Source organism: Corapipo altera, unplaced genomic scaffold (assembly GCF_003945725.1).
Source record: "Corapipo altera isolate COAL_440 unplaced genomic scaffold, ASM394572v1 22b, whole genome shotgun sequence".
Lineage (NCBI taxonomy): Eukaryota > Metazoa > Chordata > Aves > Passeriformes > Pipridae > Corapipo > Corapipo altera.
In genome coordinates this window covers 1693551-1715920 of record NW_020884876.1, presented here as the reverse complement: position 1 = coordinate 1715920, position 22370 = coordinate 1693551, and the positions used below count along the sequence as shown (strand labels likewise).

Sequence of the window (22370 nt, the reverse complement as noted above, 5' to 3'; positions counted from 1 at the left end):
ACTGTTGTGTTCTATCTTGAGTGTTACCTTAAGAGAAACATACTTAGAAGTGTACAGTCTTTCAACTATTATTTATGAAAGTAAAGTTTTTAATTTCAGATGCACAGTACTTACCCGTGCAAAGTCAAATGCATATCTATAAATAAGTTTAAAATTGGTAGGCTCATTTAATAAAGATCTCAAGTAATCCAGAGAATTTCTCAATTTTTCTGTAGTATCACATCTACAAGACAAACACAAAGTGAATTTAGAGTCTGAATTCTTATATGGATGTCTGATGTCTTAGGAAACAATCTCTAACATATCCCCATCAACCTGTTCAAAACACATCACTCTGTACAGAGGCACATTTATGAGTTTGCATACAATGACTTACTAAACCCACAGAGTGAAGCAAAGCAGCAAAGTCTTACACCGGGACTCTGATAAAAAATTGACAGGTTTTGTAGAAGATGCACTCTCCAACAGATTAAACTGCACTCTCCAACTGCTTGTCTAAGCATGGTAAACAACCAGCAAACCACAGCAGTGAAAAAATTCTTCTATAGTCTTGCTGAAACTATAGAACTTCCTACACAGTTGGGTTTTTTCCAGTCTCTTCTGGAAGATAAATCAAAACACAGTTCGTTCTTTCCTCTAATTCTCTGTGAAACACGTGATTATTCAGCTACATTTATTTTAATTATGCCATGAAGATAAGCTCTCAACTGGAGAAAGCAACTCTTAGAAAGAACACTGCAGAGTTACAGAAAAAGTTTGTATTATTTAGCATTTTAAGCCACTATAAAACACACCATTATCTAAAAGACAGGTCCAATCCAGTGACATTGGAGAAGAAACAGCACCGAACCTCATGACATTTCTGTTTCCTTGAGATTGCAGACATTTTAATCCAACTGTATTTAAATGTGTTTCAAGTTGTCTCTAAGTGACTATATCACCATAAATCAGACCAAAAATATATGACTTCTACTCCACAGTAGAGCTCTCTAATGTTTTGACTCATAACACCTACAGCAAAGTGTGTTTTTTTCTAAAAGTCTGTGTTTACTATAACAAACTTAAGAGAATTTTCAAAGCACTTACTGTAGTGATGTCATTCCTTTTAACCATTCTTGTAATGTAAAGTAGCCCATGTTTTGTGCATCCAACTTCCATGCTAGCACAAGCATAACGACCTGAGTTAGAAAGAAAAAAACAGAGGCTGAAAAGAGTTAACAAAAAGTACATTTTTTAAATAACCACTTTTTATTAGGTTAAAAATGCTTTACTTGTATAAATGGGAAGTTCAGATTTTTGCTACGCTACTTTAGAAGTTAAAAAAACCCTAAAGTGACAAACCTGCACATAATCCAAAATAAGAGAAGGTAACAGTGCAAATATGCAGAGTAAACATCCACCTGAGTTACCAGTAGGGATTTCAAGCGAGCTTGTACAGTCATTTAGTGACCAATACAGTGAGGAAGATGAGTTGGTGCAAAAAGTACAGAAAAGGTTTCCCAAAACAACTACAGAATTTCAGTACCAATTTGACAAGTTACATCTGACATTTGTTAAACTTTCATCTGGATGAACATCGGTTACAATCCACAAGCTCTGAAATCCAAGTATTCTAAAGCTAATAATGATCCCACAACACAAGCAGATGTTAAGTAAAGCTAGGTGAACTAACATTAACACACATCAAAACAGAAGCTGATACATAAATACTGTGGTTTTGCCCAAAAGGAAACACTCTTTTTACATCGCACACAGAAGACCAAAGCAATAAATATTTTAGATAAAGTGATATCATAAGATTATTATTATCTTACTCATGAAGTTAAGAAGCCACTTTTGACAATACAATAAAATCTTGCAGGGCAACTGACCCTGCAGACTGGAAGAAAAAAAAAAAATCAAGTAATTTAAATTTGCGACTCAGCCATTAACTAGCCAATGTTAGTACAGCAGCTCTATACAGTTTTTAACGCGAAATCAGAATACCAGCTCATATACTCAAATGTCAGGATAAATCACAACATTTATTATAGTAATGAACACTGAAATTAGCAAATTACATTTAATTTGTCCAGTAAATCTTTCAAAGCCACAATTCTCATTTTACTTAGATGATGTTTCATGAATTCTACATAAAATGGGACTTGCAAATACACTTAAAGAGCAAAAATTAGGTACTATGAAAAAGCCTGTGAGAGGCACAACTATTCTTTTTTAGATTTTATTTACTTATATAAATATACACACACATATTAAATACATATATGTAATTATGTATATTCCATATCTGTGTTTTGAAATGGTATAATGGGAGTGCCCCTAATGCTCACAATATTTGAAATCCCTTTCTCTCCTAGAAAATCAAAAGAAAATATGACTTGTTGTTTTGCAGTTGCTGTACTAAACCTTGAATGTTAACTCATTGATTCAGAAAAGACAACCATCAGCTTTCTTTTTTTTTTTCCTTAATCCTTTCTCTGGCGGGGGGCAGGAGAGTGGTGGTGGTAAAGTGAAAGGTGGCAGCAAAGACAAATCAAGGTTTTATAGGTTGATAGTTTGCAGTTTAAATAAAGGCAAGTTGTTCCCAAATGTGTTTCCAAACTTCCCTTGTTTGTATTCTTGAATTTCTTTAAAAACTCAAGAATTTTTTAATTCTTGACGGAAAAATAAGAGCTATAAGACTGAATCATGTATAGCAGATTAGGTATCTTTTAAATGGACTCTGAATGGACTTTGAACTTACATTTTCTGGTTCAACTCCAATGTCTTCACAAAATTTCTCCATACCTTCTGGCCCTACAATGTCATCAGTGCCTGCAAACAAAATGCATTTTACTTATCTTTAAAAATCAAAATAGGGTGACATTTACCGACAAGAGAAATACAATCACACAGCACAACTTAACTTCCATACAGTTTGTTTGTTCTGACATGCAATAAATATTTCCACACTTACTCTCAGACTTGGATACACTTAAACTTTTATCTCACCTTTGGAAACAGGGGAACTGTAAAACACTTTATATTCCTGAAAATTATTCTACAATTATTCTGATATAATCTTGGAAGTGTAAATTAATAAGATTTTTAATAATGTACTTAAGACTAGTAAAACATGCACTTAATATTACCACACTTAAATAAGTGGACAATGGTTAGCGAAACTAATTTCTTGGCTTGAATCTCTTATTTTATCATAAGCTCATATCACATAAAAACATGATGTATAGCTATACAGGATACAGGACACTGTCATTCCCAAAATCTCATTCCTTATTGTCTCATATAGTATCTTTATATAATGTTATCTAGAAAAAACAGTCCAAACCAAAAAATGCATGCTCCTGTTTATTCATATTGCTATACCATGGCCACACACTATCTGAATAACAGTAACTGCAGCAGGAAGACAAATTACACCTATTTCTTTGCATACTTAAAAGGAAAAAATAATAATAAAAGAAAAAATATAAATGCTATTAAAATGCATTACTAATAAAACTTGCTCTTAAATCAAGATACTTGTCACTTTCATAATACTCCTGAAAAAAATTATACAGGCATTAACAATTGTCCTGTGCAATTTTACTTTCAAATACATTTTATTTGAATGTTTTGTTAGAATTTTTACTCATGTTAAAAGGGCTTATTTGAAAAAAAAAAATTACAAGCTGAAATGCCTACTTTCATCCAATATAAAGATCACATGTGCGAGAAAAAGAGGCTTTATAAAGGGAAGATCAATCTGTGTTTTATTATTAGGTGACCTACTATTCTAGAAATAACAAGGTTTAATTATATCTTTTCCCATCTTCCCATAACAGCCTCTCAGTTCTCAGAGTGTACGCAAGTCTTTTTAAAGACTCATTCTGTAATGCAAAAACACACCAAGGGGAGAAAAACAAATGCAGTGTCAACCGTCTGCATACATAAAGGAGAAGACTCATGAAGCAAGAACACAAGAGAGATTATTCCTTGAAAATTCAATTTTTAGAATGTTACTCAATACTGTAAACAGAATCGTACTCTCCACTTTTCTCTGTTTTATCTTGGTGTGTGCATCCAATGGAAACCCCAAAGTTCTTTCACATACAGCCTTCCTTTCATCCTTTCTTTCCATGAAAGTCTTGACAAAAATGAGTCATGCCTGTTGCTAGAGTGAAAAAATAAATCAAGCTGGTCAGAAAGGCAGAGAATCTAACAGGTTAGATTTGGCTTGAATTTGTCTGAATCTCCTCTCACAGACTGCCACAGACAAGTGAGATCTCAAAGTATTTAATTTCATTTATATAATTTTATTAGAAGGAAAAAATGCTTTATTACATCAGATTAAGTCACTCTTCATTATGCTTAAGAAGCAGACAAAACAGAACAATCTGTGAACCATGTTATCCAAGACTGCACCAGAAAACTGCAAGATGACGTTATTTTTTTTGTTAAACAATTGTTTCACTTCCTTTAGGTCTTTACAGTCATGAGATCATTTTTCCTCACACTTCAAGTTCTCCCTTTCCAAAAAATACATGTAAAAAAAATGAATACAACAACCAACTTCACTATTAATGGATCACCTTTTGTAACTACAGATAATAATTAACAATCCTAGAAGTAATGCCAGGAGAAAGTCTCTCACAAGGGCAAAAATAAATAATTCAGCCTACCTTCCCTAGACATTGTGAGGGAAAACTCTATGATAAAACTACTAAGGGATACTTGAATTCATTCATTTTTTTGCTTGAAACTCTAAGCAAATTCAGCAGGAACAAAACAAATGTTAATACCTCCCTCACCTTTTGTTTTTTTAATTAAAAACACACAACTTCACCTGAAGCATAACTCTGAAGCATAACTCTATTTAGCACTAACATGGCACCTTCTGTATTCTTTTTATAGAATGGAGACAGACAAAATTGCACCTTGAACTCTTCAGCTTCACACTGCACAGAATATAAGAAAAGTTTCTTTGAGACTTTTACAAAAAAGCCTCTATATTCAGTCTTTGGAAAGCTCAGTTAATGCAATTTTTGCATTCCAATATAAATTAAACTTTTATTAGTAGGAATTTTAAATTTCACACTTACCTGCATATTCATAGAACCATTCTAAGCATCTCTTACTTGAAAAAACTTCTTCCTCTGCTTTTATTCTAGTTGAATCATATTTTCTATACATACTTAGAGAAAAAAGAGAAATAAGTAATTAATTCATCAACTTTTCTTTAAAGCAGTCTTTTAGACAATAGCATTGTAAGCAGAAATGTTTTTCCTTTAATGAATCAGTTTACTCAACGTTCTGTCCTCATGTCCAGTCACCTGGATAACAGAATAAGAATCACTGACCCTAAATACTGCGTGTGCTCAGTCTGTCACAATTCAACTGGTTTATAACATTATCCACGTACATGACCTTCGCCTACAACAAATATAGGCTAGTTCAAATTCAACCTCAAACTGTTTTGTGTAAGTTCAAGTAAGGCTTGTACCTCACACCATCAGTTACCACAATGAACTGATGGGCTGCAACCTAGCTGCAGGTTTAAAGCCAGAATAATTCCATATCACAGTCAACACAGTCCTACCTCTAGATGCGTACACACTTTGTGCACTTTGAATTATTAACTAAAGAGAACTGTGCTCTTTTTGCCACCTCAAAAAGTCCTATAAAAGGCATAAAGGCCAACACAGACATGACTCACACTTATTCTAAAGCCAGGAAGATGGTAACACAAAAGAACCACAGAGAAAAGGTTCCAAATCCTCAATGACAATAACTCAAGGAACCTCATTCATCACAAGGTAAAGAGTCATCTGAAAAGCTAGGCCCTAGAGACTGCCAGCAGGGTTCTTCTCCTTTGACAAAAAGCATAAGGAATTTTAACTACGCTAAGGAAATGAATTTAACATCTGAAACACCCGAAGCACAGAAGCCAGAAGTTGGTAAGTTACTCTACCCTGTTTAGACTTTTCTGAAACAGAGACCATATCATTTGTGCCTGCTAGAGGAAAGAGACTCAGGAGTCCAAATAGTTGTCCATTGGTGTATATGCATTCTCTGACCCATTTCCACCACTCTGCATCAGCTTGGGCTGAAAGGCTGAAAAGAGCAACAAATAAATGGCTTAGTCTAGAGGAGGTAGCCAAGAACAGCTCTGTAAGTGTTCCAAGCATGCAGACCTTCCTCTTATAATATCAAAGCCTGCTGGGGAAGGACACCAAAGTGGATGATTGGTTCAAGGAGAATCCTGAAACTCCTTGATGAAATTAATTTGGACTTGATTTCATCACTGTTTTGTCCTTCGAGAAAGACATGTAAAAGACATCTAGACTTATGAGCTTAGAGTACACTGATCCCACTATCTTCCACCTAGCTCAGCTATCAGCTGTGAGGAACCGTAGCTAGAAGTTAATGGCACACAGATCATCCTAGCAGGAATTCAAAGAACTACTTCATGTTTATTGCCATAGTTCCTTTAATGCAGCTTACCTCAAGAAAAGTAATAGCTGTCAGTACAAAATTATAAACTGCTAAGTGGAAAACAAACACAAATGAGGTTCTTAGGAAATTTCAAGATGGAAAGAAAAACTGACATTGTACTGAAACACACTGATCTGCAACCAACTGGAATACTGTATAGAAATGCCAGCAACAGAAGTCTCAAACACATATATTAATATATGAACAATTTTAGAGTGGGTTATTTTCATTTTGAAATCACTTTTTTTCTATTTGAATTACCTACTTTGAATAGGCTTTACTGCAGTTGCAAAGGGAAAAGGCTGACAGCACTGTCCAGTAAGTAAAGAACTAATCCAGAAGGTGTAAGTCTGAGTTGGAACAATTTTATTTTTTTTTAACAGGTCTGATAACATTTTCATTCTTGCAGAATGATGATTATGAAAGATCTATCCAACAAATTTTCGGCTTTTCTGAATTCAGAGGAATCAAAAAAGTACCTTAAGACAAAGAAAGGAGGCATTCTGTCACTTTGGCAAAAGTCTGATTATTCATTATCCTCTTTTTTGTTGCAAACAAACGTGACAAACACCAACTAGAATACCAAGCTGGAAACTGTAGCAGGAGCTAGTCAACATCTTATTCTATTCTATTTATTCAAGTCTGTAAGAGCACTGCTGGGAACGAGGACACGCAAAGCTAATGTGGTTCCAAAGACAGATATTCTTCACAACACTTAAGGTTTTTTTCTTGCAAAGGGATGATAACTAATTGCCTTGCCCTGCTTGTTCATGTTCACCAACACATTAAGCTGTCAGTATGCGAACAGTGGTTTTGAGAAAGAACCCTCAAGAAACAGATCGAGAGAGCTGTAGGTCATCCAGGTATTAAGGAAAAAAAGGATTCCTGCATCTACAAATAGCAGAGCTGAATATTGTAAACTGAAACAAGACACCAATGACAGCACTATGTGCAATAGGAACAGTGAGTGAGAACAGAAAAAACCAGTCCTTTTTACACATTCTCTTCACCTGTGCATAGCAAGTTTTCAGATGACTTTACAAGACTGAAAGTCATTTATTGTGTTTAAGGCTAAGGTCATAGTTTAGGAACTGCAGGAAACAACAATATTCATTAAGTCCATGTGCCCAAAATCTCACCAAGTAACTGCAATGAAAGCTCTCTAGTCTCAAACTTATGACTGTGCAAGAAGCTCAACATCTGACCAGTAGAGTTGTATTTTTGAGAAACCAGAACTGATTACAGATCTTCCAGCCTTTGGTGGATAACTCAGAAAGGATATAATCTTGAGCTATAATCTTGAGCTATCCCAGTCTCTGCCACAAACTAATTAGCCAGACATTCATTAAAAGTGCGGGTGACACTGTATAACACTTGTAACGAAAACAGACTATGCATGGCCAGAAGTATAAAACCATGCAACAAAAATGGCTGATGAATCTCAGATGCCTTGGATGCCCCAAAACAGATTACATATTCTACAAGACAAGGATCACTTGAAAAAAAGGGTATGACAAAAATAAGTGACACCAATACCAACCCAGTATTAGTGATCTCTCGTGTATGATGATGAACCCTTTTCTCTCCCTGCTTACTCCAAACATGAAATGAGCTTCTTGCCCCAGTCTAGCCAAGCCAGCTAGTTCTACTAGCAATCTCTTAAATGCCTGGTGAAGCAAGAAGAGCACAGAGATACAAACAAGTCAGTAGACAAGTATCTGAGACTACAGCACAGCCTAGGAGAACTCAGTTCAATTATCACAGCAAGCCCAACATGGCAGCACAGGGTAAAAGTGTTTCCACAGACTATGTCCACTGAACTATCATTAAAACAGATAGTGTTAACTATCATTAATATAGATTTGATTGTCTCAAGAACCATATGTGCAGAAGAGAAAAATACAAACTGCCAGGCACATCAGGTATCTATTTTGTATCTTACAATATTTCTCATCTCTTTGGAATTTCACGTACTGCAAGATTATGTGCCTTGTCTTTGTTCTAAGGACAGCATCTCTTGCTATGCAGACAAATACAAACTGCTAGAGTGCATAGGGTAGATATATGAATACTTTGGGAGCACCCAACATCTCCTGAATAGATCCAAGTTTCAAACAGCAAGTCCTCAATGGTTTACAGCTTCCTCAAGATGCCCAGCACTAGGACCTTCAAAGAGATGCACAACCATTATGCCAACCAAGTTCTTCTTGAAAATTTGCTTCCACAAAAGAACACACTGCTCAGAATTGAAGGAAAAAAAAGAAAAAGGAAAAAAAAAAGGGGGGGCAGGGGAGGGGAGGGTGGTTGGGACAGGACAGGGGGAAGTGAAAACCCCAAGGATACCTTCCATATTTGCCCCAAAGGAAGGGCAAATGAATATTTGGTACTTTTGCTACCAGAATTTGTACCACAGTCAGAGAATGCTGACACTGAAACAAGATTGCTAAAGGACATTTTCTCCATCATCAGAGTTAGGAAGGGGCATGCACAACTTTTTCCCAGAGCACCTACTATATGTGTCACTACTGGACAACAGCAAACTACGAGCCTTTGTATTTAGAATTACCCTTCCATTTCTGAACCATGACATACTATGCATCAGGAACAGCAAGAAAAAACAAAGAAGCATTATTACCTTTGGGTAAAGAGTATATATTTACCTCTCAGATGAAACACACATGCAGCTACAATAATTCAGAAAAATCTTCATTTGAAAAAAATTAGTTTTTATTAGTTTAGCATGACAGTGTGTCAGGAAAGTGACAGCAGACTTCAAAAAGCATTTCTTTATATTTTACCAAATATCCCTGTAAGGAGCATTTAGCTTTTTCTTTTTTATTATCTCTTTCTAACAGCCATTTTGCCAACTAAAGAGAGGAAAGAATATGGGACAGCGTATGGAAAAAGCAACATGAGATGACCTGCCTAAATCTTATAAAGGTGGTACCAGTTAATTAACCACATCTAAATGAAATAATTTTCTCAGAGATACTTGCATTTCCATTATGACCTAATAGCTGACTCATAACACCCACGTTTAAACTTATATTTAAAATATTCCTATGAGCTAGGGAATTGTAATATACCGGCAACAAAGATGAGACAAATGTTGCTTATGAGTGGAAGTGCTATAGGTCAATATCAACAAAACAAAATTTAAAACTCAGTGTCTAGGTGTTTCATGTTTCTTTAAATACACAGTCATCCATATCTTTTGCAGATTATTTTCCTCCCTTCCTAACTGATTTGCTGGGAAAGTAAAAGTATGAAAATTCTATCCAGCTATTATTGTGTGGTGACTAGGCAAGTCATTGTAAGAGTACATGGTTGCTACAAGGAAAAAGAACAAGGTAAGGGTAATTCTCTTCAACCTACTGCAGTCTTCAAAGCTGGGTTATCTACTCCTGCTCTGAGCGTGTTTAAACTATGCTGGAATTTGTTACACTTCCACCTGCAGCCCCTCCCACCGCAGCACCTCTGGGCGTGCAGTTCCAGAATACTCAAACTAAGATCAGCAAAAACATGGAGTTTAGGTCATACAAAACATTCTCTTCATGGTGAAAGCTGGTAACAGCTCATTGAAGGGGAGTAAATAGAAAGAAAAAAAAGAAGAAAAAAAGCTACAGTTGATTATGTGAGTCAAAAGTTAACCTCTCATGAAGATTTACAAGCTGGTCACTTCAGATGGACAGTGTTTACTGAATAAAACATTGAGAAATTTACCAACAGAAGCTTTGTTCCTAACAACCCCAACCTACTCAAAACTTTTGCCTGATTTCATTTGCACGTTGTACTGAATAACAAATTGCTTTCAGATTATTTGTATCTTGAAACATGCAAACTATTGATTGAAGAAGATACCCTATACTACTTCCATTAATTCTAATTAATTAATTTAAATTTTTGGCTGAGAATTTTCATTAATGCAGCACAATGAAAGTATTTTTAATAAAGCCTTACCTATTCACTCACAATTATGATCCTAGCAATAGTTTCATATAAGCTGTAGTAGAAATAAAGGAGTGGGAGAAGAGATATTTTACAATTGGTGACGCGTGACAAAGACTGTTTAAAGTAACCCTCAGGACCAATTTACTTGACTGTCAAGTTTTATGAATGAATATGCTTTATCTCTCTCTATTTAAAGACTTACAATCATAACTAAAACATTAAATGAACGTTTGGAACTTCATCAGGCTTACTTAATGAGCAGTATGTGTAACAATGCACATGCTGATAGTCACATGTCTGGTTTAACTGAAGTTCACTGAAAAGGTATAGAAAAAGGAAAAATTACACTTGTGTGTACTTGAAAATCGGCACTTCAAAGAAGATCCAGACATCTATGACAGCTGGTAACAAGGGCTGTTTGCATTGGGCAGGACCAAGCCAGTCAGTAAACAATAACAGAACAAAACCAAATCAACTCCCAACACTGAAGGTTTTGAAAAATTCCAAGGTTAGCAAACCCCACGTTAAAAACATTTTCAAAAATTACATTTTTCCACTATAGAGTATGGAGTTTATAATTCAAAAAAGAAAATATACTTTTCATGTTAATAGGCCCTTATGTGGTTCCTACACACATCCAAGATAAATTAAACTCTAGATCTAATTGTTTGAAAACATAAATTTCAGAGAAGCAGACAAATATTCCTAGTTTTCATCCTCCTAAGGTGACGATACCCATTAATGTATGATTTTTGCCCCTTCAGCATGATTCCAGAGAAAGGAGTAGAACTATTTTTTAAACGAGACTGTCAGAAAAAGAAGACATTCCATTATGTAGTTCATTTTTCCCTAAGGAAGAAGACAATATTTGACTAGATAATGTGTAACAGATACACAGCATTAGACAATTAGACAGTGAGGACTATATTTTTACCAAGCAAGTATCTTTACATGAATCTTGCTTTACCTTTCTGAAGACCCTTAACACAGTGATGGAAAAGCTATGTATAGAAAACATAATTTTAATCTCAATTTGAGAATACTCTATATTGTGACAGTTTTAAGTACAATGAAGTCAAGACTGTGATGCTGAGATGAAAATACAAATTAAGTCTTCAAGTCATTATGTTCTGGTTAGCATGTGCTAAACTGTTTACTTCCAACAGCTATTCTTGAAGCCAGTATAAATCTTGCTGTGATCCATAAATTAAAACACTGAGTTCTTTTCATTATACATCATCTGGTATAAAAATTCCCTCCCACTGAAACACTGCATTCATGCATGGTTCAAGGTGACACTGTGACCATTAATTAAGAGAATTCAAGCTCTTATACAACAGTGGGATGCTAAAGAACATGTTTGGAATCTTTCTTAATCAGTCCATACACAAGATCAGCATTTCCAAATAACTTCACTAACAACTAGATTTGTTCTACGAATGTTTTTCCTCACCTGCCAGTCATTATTCCACTAATCCTTCCACAATGAGGCTGTATTCCTAACAGTCTGGAACTAAGGGTATAAGATAGGTTTAAGTTTATGACTTTAAGAGTCTTTAGAAATCATCTTCTCCTTCAGCAGAGTCCTGCTGAAAGAAACTTTCTGGAAAGAATACATATCTCAAAAATATTACTATCAGAACTGAAGAGATTATAGGAAAGAACCACAAATAGTGAACACTGAAAATATCACCCAACAAAACACTCCATGTAAGGATTAAAAAAATACATTATTTTATGGATAAACCAGGAGAAATCATCACCATTCAGTCTGAGCTGTGGTAACACCATTAATGATGACACTCCTTTGAAAATCTTCAGACTACTACTGAATATTTTTGCACTGAGAACAAACAGGAGACTTACAATTACTGAATTTATTTGTTAATGTTGACTGTATAAGTATGCCACTGTAACTGAGAAACATACAAAACTTCCATTAAATGTCTGAGGTGACAAAGAGGAGGCAACAAATCACCTCTGTTAGGAAACAGTCTCTTTTGGAGGGGACGCATTGTACTTTTTCAGACACTGACTACCTTTCTTCGCTTAATACCAAATTCACACAGACTAATGTCCCTTGAATGCTTATCCTGAGTTACTAGTATGCAGTTTCTAGGAAGTCTGTCTCTAAAACAGAAACAATAGGAAAAAACTGGGCCTAGAAGCCCCTTATCCCATAAACTGGCATTCCACTATCCAACTGTTTTTATGGTATACAGCATTCTCTGCACACAACGTAAGCAGAAATGGCTTTGCAAGTAACTAGGTCTGCTACAACACATTGCTGTAGAGTTTCCTGATTTCAGACTGATTTCTGCTTGACAAACTGAGATGTCTGATCCAAAGACCAAATGTGACAGGCATGAACTTCATCTGACAAAACAAGCATGGAAGTAGGAAACAGCTTGCTCTTTGTCTAACCTGTTCACAGAAGGTTACAGGGGTATAAATCCTTCCTTGAAAGAAAACAGATCTTCAAGACTGGTCTGAATGCCCAGCAAATAATTTCATATTGCCAGTCACGCTGAAATAAAGTATTTTCTTGAAGACCAAAAAAAAAAGAAACTTATACACTAGGAAGCAGAAAAAGCCCAAAAACCTTTAGAAGACGGAAGTCAGAAAAACTGGAACTACATTTAGAGAAGGATATTCCCCTGTGGCCCATAACTAGCAGATCTGGCTTCACCACCAATTCTAAAAGCAGGTTGAGTCTTCCTCTTAATAAAGCCTTACATGGCAGTAGAATGAAGACTAGATCCATCAGTTATAAACTGAAAGGCAGATACAAAAAAATCCTTCAAATAATGCTTTCAACAAGCTCTTAAAAACTACTAAATAGTTAGATAGTACTGATAGAGTAGGAAATCAGTTTGTTAGAATTTTCTTATATATTTACACAAAACCAGTATCTCTTATAGACAGGCTTACTTTCTGAGGGGGTTGGGTTGCTTTTTTCTATAATGAGTGTCTTGGCTAAGGTAGGTAGAGTTCAGTTTTGTGAACCTCTACCTACATTCTAGAAATATTCTGTCCTCATATCACTTCCATATTTTATGCGCATCTTTGAATAAGCTGTAATGTCCTCAATTATTTATCTTTTATATTTTACTATTTCTGAAAAGCAACACAAATATTAAGAACATGAACTGCTTTTTTGTTCTAGCAAGTGTTACAAAGCAATGAAAGGGAGCTGAAATCTTTCTTCTGCATCAACAGATCATTTAATGAATTCCAGTGCAATTACAGTTGTGCAACCCTATTAAACACAATGGAGTTACAGAGGCATAACCAGAGGCTTAATTTGGCTACCAGCATTTTTCTTACTCATGCTGGAGAATGAAAAGGAAAGCACCCAGCCTGATTTCAGGCTGACAGTTAGGAGAAAAATGCATCTTTTTACCTCCCTGAAGGTACTCACTATGGAAGCATGTGTTTTCTGAGCAACCGGTAACACATGAATGTGATCAGGCTCAAATTCCACTGACTGATGCAGTGGCAATCAAACTTTCTGGCTGTATATGCCACTTTTCAACATCAGGACAGTCCTGCACGCATCATGCAGGAGTGTACAGTTCTGTACTCCAAGTTCTGAATTTAGTGCACATAAATAGCAACTACCTTACACACAAGGAGCACATTCAATGGTTTCTGAATGACTGAGACTGACTGAACGTACTACACATACTGGAAATCCAACAACTGCAGAAGCCTCAGCTATCAACACCTATGCCAAAAGAATACACTGCTCGTGTACACAGTTATAACCCACTTGGCTTCTGTTCTGCAGTGGGAAGCTGAGCAGCACTACCTCAATCACCACCGCACCACTGGCTATCACCTTACCTGGGCAATTTTCACCTTTTCCTTACATGATCAGTATCAAATCACAACATGACAGGGAGAGACTAGCAGGATCTCAAGTAAAAGCTGAGTGGACTACAACTACATTCATGTTTCCGAGAGGCTTGAGACTGAGAATGCCCAATCCAGATCTTACGCATGTATATGGGAAGATGTTACTGTATCTTCTAGTTGTTCTTGAACAAACAAGTATGTATTTTGACAGCTGGAAGTAGAGCAAGGATAGTTCCCTACATGCTTGTTGTACAACTAGAGAAAGGTGAGATGCAAACTGAATCTATATATGCTTATCAATACCCCCCAGTTCAATTACCGGCTATGGTTCCACACTGAGAAACCAAGAAAATTTCAACACCATTTCCATCAGTATTTAAAAACATGATTATATCAGCTATTTAACTTTAGATATTCCATCAGTCTTAGCTCATGGTAATATGACATACCCATCATGTCTACTTTTCTTAGCAGATAAATCATCTCCTGCTGCAGGTCTCCTCTTTTTCCTTGGAGGCATCACTTTACTAAAGCAGTCTGATGAACTGCAAGACCGGAGACTTCCTACAGAGGGAATTAAAAACACCAGTACAAACAAATGAAACTGTTGCAGACCAGTTAAACTGCATCCACTAATAGGCATATTACAAGGGGAAGGGAAGGAAGGAAATTAGTGGATTTAAAAATTACAAAAGAAATGGTCTCCTTTCAACAGCAAAATCCATCTCACTTTACATGGTATTCTATGACCAGATTTCCATCAAGGTCAAAAGTACTACACCAAAATGTACAGTAGTGCTAGTGTTACTTCAGTCTAACAGCAGTCAAGAACTGAAACTATCCTGAAGAAGTATTTAAGTCCGCAAAAAGTCATCCTTATTTTTAGTCATTTATTCAAATCAGAACTTCTAAGAGTTGATCATTACCTTTTGAAATACAGATATGACTCAAAAAGTAGAGCACCTACCTCTAGAAAACAGAGCCCTTTCCTTTTCAAGGCCCAGGTTTTTTGTGATAGAAAGGTAGGAAAGGTTTTGTTTCTTTGTGGTGAGGATTTTTTTTCAGGTTTTTCAGAGAGGTGAGAGGGGTGTTTTTTTGTTTTGCAGGGAGTGAAAGAGACATTCAGAAACGACTAGAGGAAAAAATAAGTGTCTGGCTGTATCACTTGCACCAGATAATTCCCAAAGAATGAGGGTCTCCAAGTAGGAAAGAGTCAATTCAAGACACTGATGCCAATCAAGTGGCAGTCTTTCCATCCCCTTCTCTCAGCTACATACTCCCATGTCTCTGGTAACTATTCATTGTGCCTATCCAGCTCACCAAACCTGTTGATAATTAACCCAAGAAAAAAAAATAACAATTTTCTGTACATTAGCACAAGAAAGAGCAGAGGACCAGCCCTTTTGACCACAGCAAGTCATTCAATTGCCTTTGCTGCCTCATGAAAACAGTAGGTTAATACTTCAGGCAAAATTTTGTCCTAATTTCACATACTGAAGGCCACACTGACACCTGAGAAAGGTGTGTGTAAGAGCAACTCAAAGAGCTATCAGAGCTCTAAGTGTAGCTCTAAGTGTTACGTGAAGAATTTTAAAAGAAAAGGAAGAGAGAGGAGAGGTATAAATATCCAGACACAAAGGGATGCCAAAGACTTGCAAGAAAATATTAAGAACTCCAGCATGCCTAACCTACCTTCTCTTTGCCACAACAGCATCCAAGTTTAACTATGCTTTATTACAATGCCCACAAAATCTTTTATCTTAAATTATAGCACAGAAACAAGCAATAAAACTTTGACTACTTTTTGACACCAAGGGAGCAGACTGACACCAGAGGCCCAATTCCCAACAAATACTAATGGCAATCTTTTGCTTACCTATTCTTCGTATCTTTGAAAGGCTCTCTCCTGTTATAGGAGAAACACATGTAAGGAACCTTAGAGCCTCACAGGCTTTGCTACATGTATGTTATTTTAAACATGCATCGAAACTCTTACACATTAGAAAGTATGGATTTTTAGGTAAGATGTTCAAACCAGTTCTTACACCAAGATGAACTAATTTAGTTTCAACTAATAAAGTTTTTGCACTAAGTATGCCTTGTTTGGTTTTATCTTTATATTCATTTCTACTAAGAAGAAAATCAATTTCTCTAGTTCAAGAAATACTCTTTCCAATTCAAAAATGCTTCCTATATATTCCTTGGGGTTTTCTTTTTACCCTGAAGCTCCCTCCCCAGCATTCTCCCAGGAAAGTATGGCCATACCTACACTAACTTTAAGAAACAGAATTTTAAGAGTATTGTAAATTCAAATTACAATTTAACTAGTTATCAAAAAAACTTTCAAGTATTACACTCCATAGATTATTATCACACAAAAAAATCATAATGGTTGTGTCAGAAGCACTGTCCAGAATGCATTACAAATGGAAATTAACAACAATAATATTTTCTTCTCATCAATATATTTGAAACAGTTAAGCTAGAGACTATAAAAAACTCACAGTACACCCAATGCATTTTACTACAGATTAAACAAACTAAGTGACATGACCTGCTGAATGTCATTTGTTCTATCTGATAATGCCTGCAAATTAAAGATACTGGAAAATTGTATTCCCCTAAGTTATTGAAAGTGTGATACTTTATCACTTTTTAGATCAAATTTCTAAAGGCTCTGCCAGGAATAGTTTTTTTAAAACCTACACAAACTAAAAACACTTAAGATGACAGCAGAATGTAACAGATGGCTAGAAACAGCCAACAGACTCAAGACACACATTGAACTTAATAAATGAAAATGTGTGCTAGTGAATACCTTATTTTAGAAAATACGTATGTACTTGAGTACAACCTGTAGCTATCTCATTCTTTTGAGAGCAAATGGACTGTTTTCAAGTGCCTTTCTGTTAAAAAAATAAAAATCCATTTGTGATGGCCACAGGCATTGGATGCTGGCAGAATAAAAGAAAAACTACTCCCACTCCGGGTTTGTCCAGTTTACTGGTCATTTGATTGTGAAAAGAAATTTGCAAGGCCTCTGTGAAAAGAGAAGCACAGCAAAAGATGAAAATAAAATAAACAAAAGTATAATAAAACAGCTATAGGACAGGGAAATCATTTTGTCAGACCTGCAACCCATACAAACCAAAGAATTTAACTCAAGAATTCCTGCTTGGAATCTCTGCCTCATTAAAACATATTTTCAGGAAGATCTGTGAACTTGTATTAGCTTAAACTGATAACAGAATTCACTGTAACCCAATTTCTCCAATGACTCCTATGAAAAACTTGTACCCTTTCTTGGTTTGAATGTATCTAGTTGCAGCTCTCAAACTGACAGAAAAGTGAAGAAAAGAGACAGCTCAGAAGTTGGTAGGTGGCTTTTAAATACACATGTACACCGCCCTCACGCACTGACAGCACACAGACACCAGAGGGACAAACATATTGTACATTCTTTCAGAGATTTAACATCTTAATAACTGAGGTTTGGACCAAGTCTTCACTGTGCTTTAACTGTTGAACGATCTCTAAACTACCAAAAACCATGACATAAGAATGTTACTTTAAAAGTATTTCCTTTTGTTGTGAAAAACAGTATATTCAATTTGAAGGGCAGTTATAATTTCTCTGTAATAAACTCTGAAAGTTAAACCAGCAAAACATTTCTGTCTTTCATTTTCGTATAAAACTAAAAATTATCAGTTTGTTTTTTTCAGTTTGGGCTCTTTCTATTTTACAGTATAGCTCACTAAGTAGCAGGAATATTAACCTTCCTACACAGAGCTTTCTAATTCTAAATGTAATTTCTAGGTCTAGCGTTTCACAACTAATTTCACTTCCCAAAGGTCTGACCATCTGCAAATGAACATGTAGATATCATGCAAAGTTTGACAGGAATTTTACTTACCAAGTGTAGCTTCTCTGATGTGATTATCTTCGAAGTTTCTCACTCCTGGGTCTCAACTCAAGACTGGCAGAACCCTCCTAATTCTGTTTTTTTGACACTTGAAGCTAGCATTTGCCATGTAGAGCCTCCAGATGGCTGCCGAATAGGCCACCACCAGCCAAAAGCCTGCCGAGTGTAAATGTTGTTTGCCAAACGTCCTATTCAGTAATTCCAAATTTGCGGGAGACAAAGCTTCCAAAGGGAAGTATCACCTCAAGAGCTAAAATTCACCCTAAGAAATTTAAAACAATATGCAAGATAAAACCCACGAGGGAGGGACACTCCTTGAATAGCAATAAAACCAAAACAAACAAAAAAGAAAAAGAAAAAAAAAACAGAGGTCAATAAAGAAGAACTCTACAAGTTGTGTCCCTACAGAAATGATCTACAGGCATGTAATTTTCACCTTCTCTCTAGATAAAGCTTGTGAATAATCCTGCTCTTCTGATGCTTGAGTAGAAGGATGTTTCAAAGGAAAAATAATTAGAAACTGTGAATGCTGAAGCTTAACGCTGCTCGCTTAACGATGCAACGAGACCACCACAGTTAACAACCATCAATTTTCAGATACAAGACTAAGATACTCAGCAAAACGTGAAACAACTTGCAATTCCTTTAAAATGAAAAATCATCTTCTCTATCTTGAATTCCACACTACAGAATTGCTTTGGACTCAAGAGGGGTTTTTTAATACAACAAAAAAAAAAAAAAGGCACAAGTAATCTCTGCACTGCCCTGAAGCTTCAAGAACAGCAGTGAAGCTTTGTTTTTCTTGAAGATGTGACCTCACTCTTTTAAACAAGCCAGGTGACAACAGGAAGTACACTTGTAAAGACTTTTTAGTCTGTATAGGTAGGTCACAATTTAATAACCAAATCATAACTTTAAGCTATTAACAAATTGCTAGATTTGTAGATATGACATAAAAAGAATTATTATTTCAAATTTGAGAGAGTTTTCCAAGTTAATGCATATACGTACTAAAAAAAAAAAAGAAATTGTTTACAGAATCTGAATGCCTGCTGTTCTTACACCTACAAACAGATAAAAAGACCCATGACACACCTGAAGTCTACCTCATTTTTCATATATATATATATATGCACACTGAACGCTAGCACATGAGATTGCAATCATTATAGGTGACTGGAATTTTGAAGTAAGGTCCATCTTAGCTCTCAAATCACTCAAGAAATTTTGAAACTGCCACTTCGCTCTAGTTCTTAGATGTTTAAGGCCTGGTTCCAGATAGGAAATCTGGTTAATACTCAGAAAAGATACAATTTGTTTAATGTGATTTAGATCCCCAATACATTTATTGTTAGCTCAGAAACAACTGCTTTGAAATAAATGTAATATGCATTTAAAGCTAATTATAAATATTAACTTAAAACTCAGATTTTTTTAAATAAGTTTTAGAAATCTCAACCAAATTTAGATATATATTTATTAAGTCTTCTCAAAAGCAAGGCCCACAATGGCAAAACAACCAGGAAAATTATGTCAGAAAACAAATAGTAATCTTTAAGAATAAAGCCTGGTCCAAAAGATTCAGAGTGTTAAAAAAAATAATCTAAAACTATAAAAAAAAAAATCATCTTTATATGGGTTTGGCAACACTCAAAAAAATCTTTTGCAACAGTTATTAATCTGACTTTCAAATGACTTCTAGACACAGAATCTCAAATTCAAAGCATCTATGCAGTTCTATAAATTGTGTAACAAAATGAATAGGTCTTGACAACTTCTCACTGGAAAACTTAAGTTCCAAAAGTTTAGGCACATCGAAATCAAACAATTTGCAAAAGTAATTCCTTAAAGATTGACGTAAGTCTCTCCAAGTAAGATGTTTCAGTCTAATACTGAAAGTGTCAAGTCTAATACAAAACGGAAACAGGAGACTTCACTGTGCTACACTGACAAAGGCCAAAATAGTTCCTTGCATGTGTACTTGTCCTCATACGAGGAAAATTAAGCACACGCTTCAACTGAGCATGCCTGAAATTTATGCAAACATTGAAGCTTCATCTCCTTCTACAAGGAGACAGAAAACAGGGTAGAAGCATAAGAAATAAAAATAAAATCTGAAGACGAGGCAGGAACCTGCCATTATCAACCTCTACTTTTGGTTCTCATGTCGTATTTGTTTCTGATTTGAAAGGTTCTTTCACAACTATTGCAGAAAATTACACTGATTACTGAGATTTTGTGCCCCAACTCATTCAGTAGGCACACTTAAGCTTTTAAAACAGCTTAACTCAAACAACAAAATGCAGGCAATAAGATAACCATCAGTGTCAGTATAAAACTGTTCATCGAAGCCAGTAACACCCTGAAGCACCACCTAATAGAGTTAATGAGAGGTCCAATACTAATTTCTTATACTAGAAGTGCTAGGCAAGATATAAGACAAATTCCAAATACCTCAAGTACATCAACACTTATTGGTTGATTAGTGACAATGCTATTGGTTGATTAGTGACAGTGCTTCACAATAGATTTTTGTGATCAAAAGTAAAAGATTATAGAATGCATTTTCATACATGAAATCAGTATGCATCTGTGCTTAGTTTGAGCACTTGGATCACAAAGAGGAGAATTTCAAGTCTCCATCAGGAGATGGGAGAGGGTACCAGTTCTATAATATGGACACCAAAATCTCTGACTGAGATGAACCACCTGCCACAACCTCTTTTGCAGAGGTTTTTCTTTTACACGATCAACTGATTTCAAGTACCAAATCCCTAACCACACTGAAGGAAAACATTGCAGAGAAGCCTTTTGTGGCTAAGAGTTCAACTATGAAATAAAGTCACCTGCAACAGTATAGAGGAGGGTACATAATCCCTAAGTGAGCTCTGTCTGATCCCAAATGATTGCAGTCCTATGCATCTCTACTCATTGCTTTAGGCTGAGAGTGTGCTAGATTTCTGAGTGTGTCCCAGAAATCTCCAGGAGGAGCTGACAGCTCTCTCCATTTTCTTAGAGGCTCAAGGTAACACCAGCAAACATAGCCAGCCCCTCAGGACAGCAAAAAGCTTTGAGTCAAGATGGTAGGACAGATATGGTCAGTTTCAAAGAACAGTTCTGCTGAATGATCAGGGCTTGAAGCCAGTAAGTTATTTTCCTTCCTCCTCAGGTATCATGCCTGAAACACAGAAAGGAAGGAAGAAAAAGAAATAAAGGAAAAGCGCCAGCTCACAAGTAACGAGCACAAAAGAACGTAACAACTCTTGCAAGACATCAAATCACAAAGCTCAAATGCTGATGAATCAAGAATGGCAGCAAGCTAGTATTAGGCACCCGAGATTAAGGCCTCGAAAAACAACGGCATTTTATTGAATAAAAAACAGCTCTGGACTAATAAATAGCTAGCCCTGAGGCACTGACTGATAATCTGCACAAGGAACAGGAACAAGCTGTATCAAAATCACTCAAGAAAAAAGTTGTTTGTTTGGAGCACAGCATTTAAACTTGGTCACAGGCATCACAACAGCCACAAGAGGTCATGCTTCTGCTCTGTTCTCACTAATGCTCTTTCAAGAGTCAAAACACTGTAAGAACATGGGTATTCTGCCAGTCTAATGGGTTGAGAGTCCAAGGAGTAAGAGAAATTTTTTATTAAGTCTTCTAAACTAAGAAACAGTAAAATGACAGATACTGCTGAAATCTGTACAAGTCCTTCATAATTGGACAAATTATAAGCATAAACATCTATTTCAAAGAAAACTTTAAGAAATCCTGGCACTTGTTTCCTAAAGCTCCTTTAGCTTTCTAAAATATAATGTTCAGTTATGTTAGAGGGACTTCGTTGACAAAACGTGTTTCAGTTGTTTCAATCTATTTCTACTACATCCCTAATAAATACCTGTCTGGTGATCGTCTTGACCAACGTCCTCTGTCAGATTCTGCAAGAGAACAGGAACAATACAGTTAAACAAGATGGTGACCTTCATTCTTCAGTACTGCTTTTAACCTCGACTTGATATTAATATTCATCTTAATTACTTAAGGATCATCACCTGAGACTGTAGTGTCTTGTGTTTTCAGCTTGGATTTATCTAAAAAGTTACTCTTGCAAAATTATCTAAAAAGTTCAAGGATAATCTTTAATTTGAATTTTTTTTTTTCCAAT

The 22370-nt window shown here is 35.8% G+C and overlaps 1 protein-coding gene across 8 annotated transcripts in view; it reads right to left on the bottom strand.

The window, feature by feature from the left end:
- DCUN1D4 (defective in cullin neddylation 1 domain containing 4) overlaps positions 1-22370 on the bottom strand; it is a 41983-nt gene that overhangs the window by 9334 nt on the left and 10279 nt on the right. For 3 of the 8 annotated variants that reach the window (XM_027635963.1, XM_027635956.1, XM_027635958.1), the window contains exons 3-9: positions 22104-22143; positions 16160-16189; positions 14733-14847; positions 5082-5173; positions 2744-2814; positions 1087-1178; positions 115-223 (exon numbers count right to left, since the gene is read on the bottom strand). In XM_027635963.1, the coding sequence (XP_027491764.1) occupies positions 115-223; positions 1087-1178; positions 2744-2814; positions 5082-5173; positions 14733-14803 (435 nt within the window). In that variant the 5' untranslated portion in view covers positions 14804-14847; positions 16160-16189; positions 22104-22143. Of the gene's footprint in view, positions 1-114; positions 224-1086; positions 1179-2743; positions 2815-4026; positions 4997-5081; positions 5174-14732; positions 14848-16159; positions 16190-22103; positions 22144-22370 lie in introns of those variants that run through there. The other 5 variants (XM_027635959.1, XM_027635960.1, XM_027635957.1 and 2 more) reach the window with 3 other exon arrangements.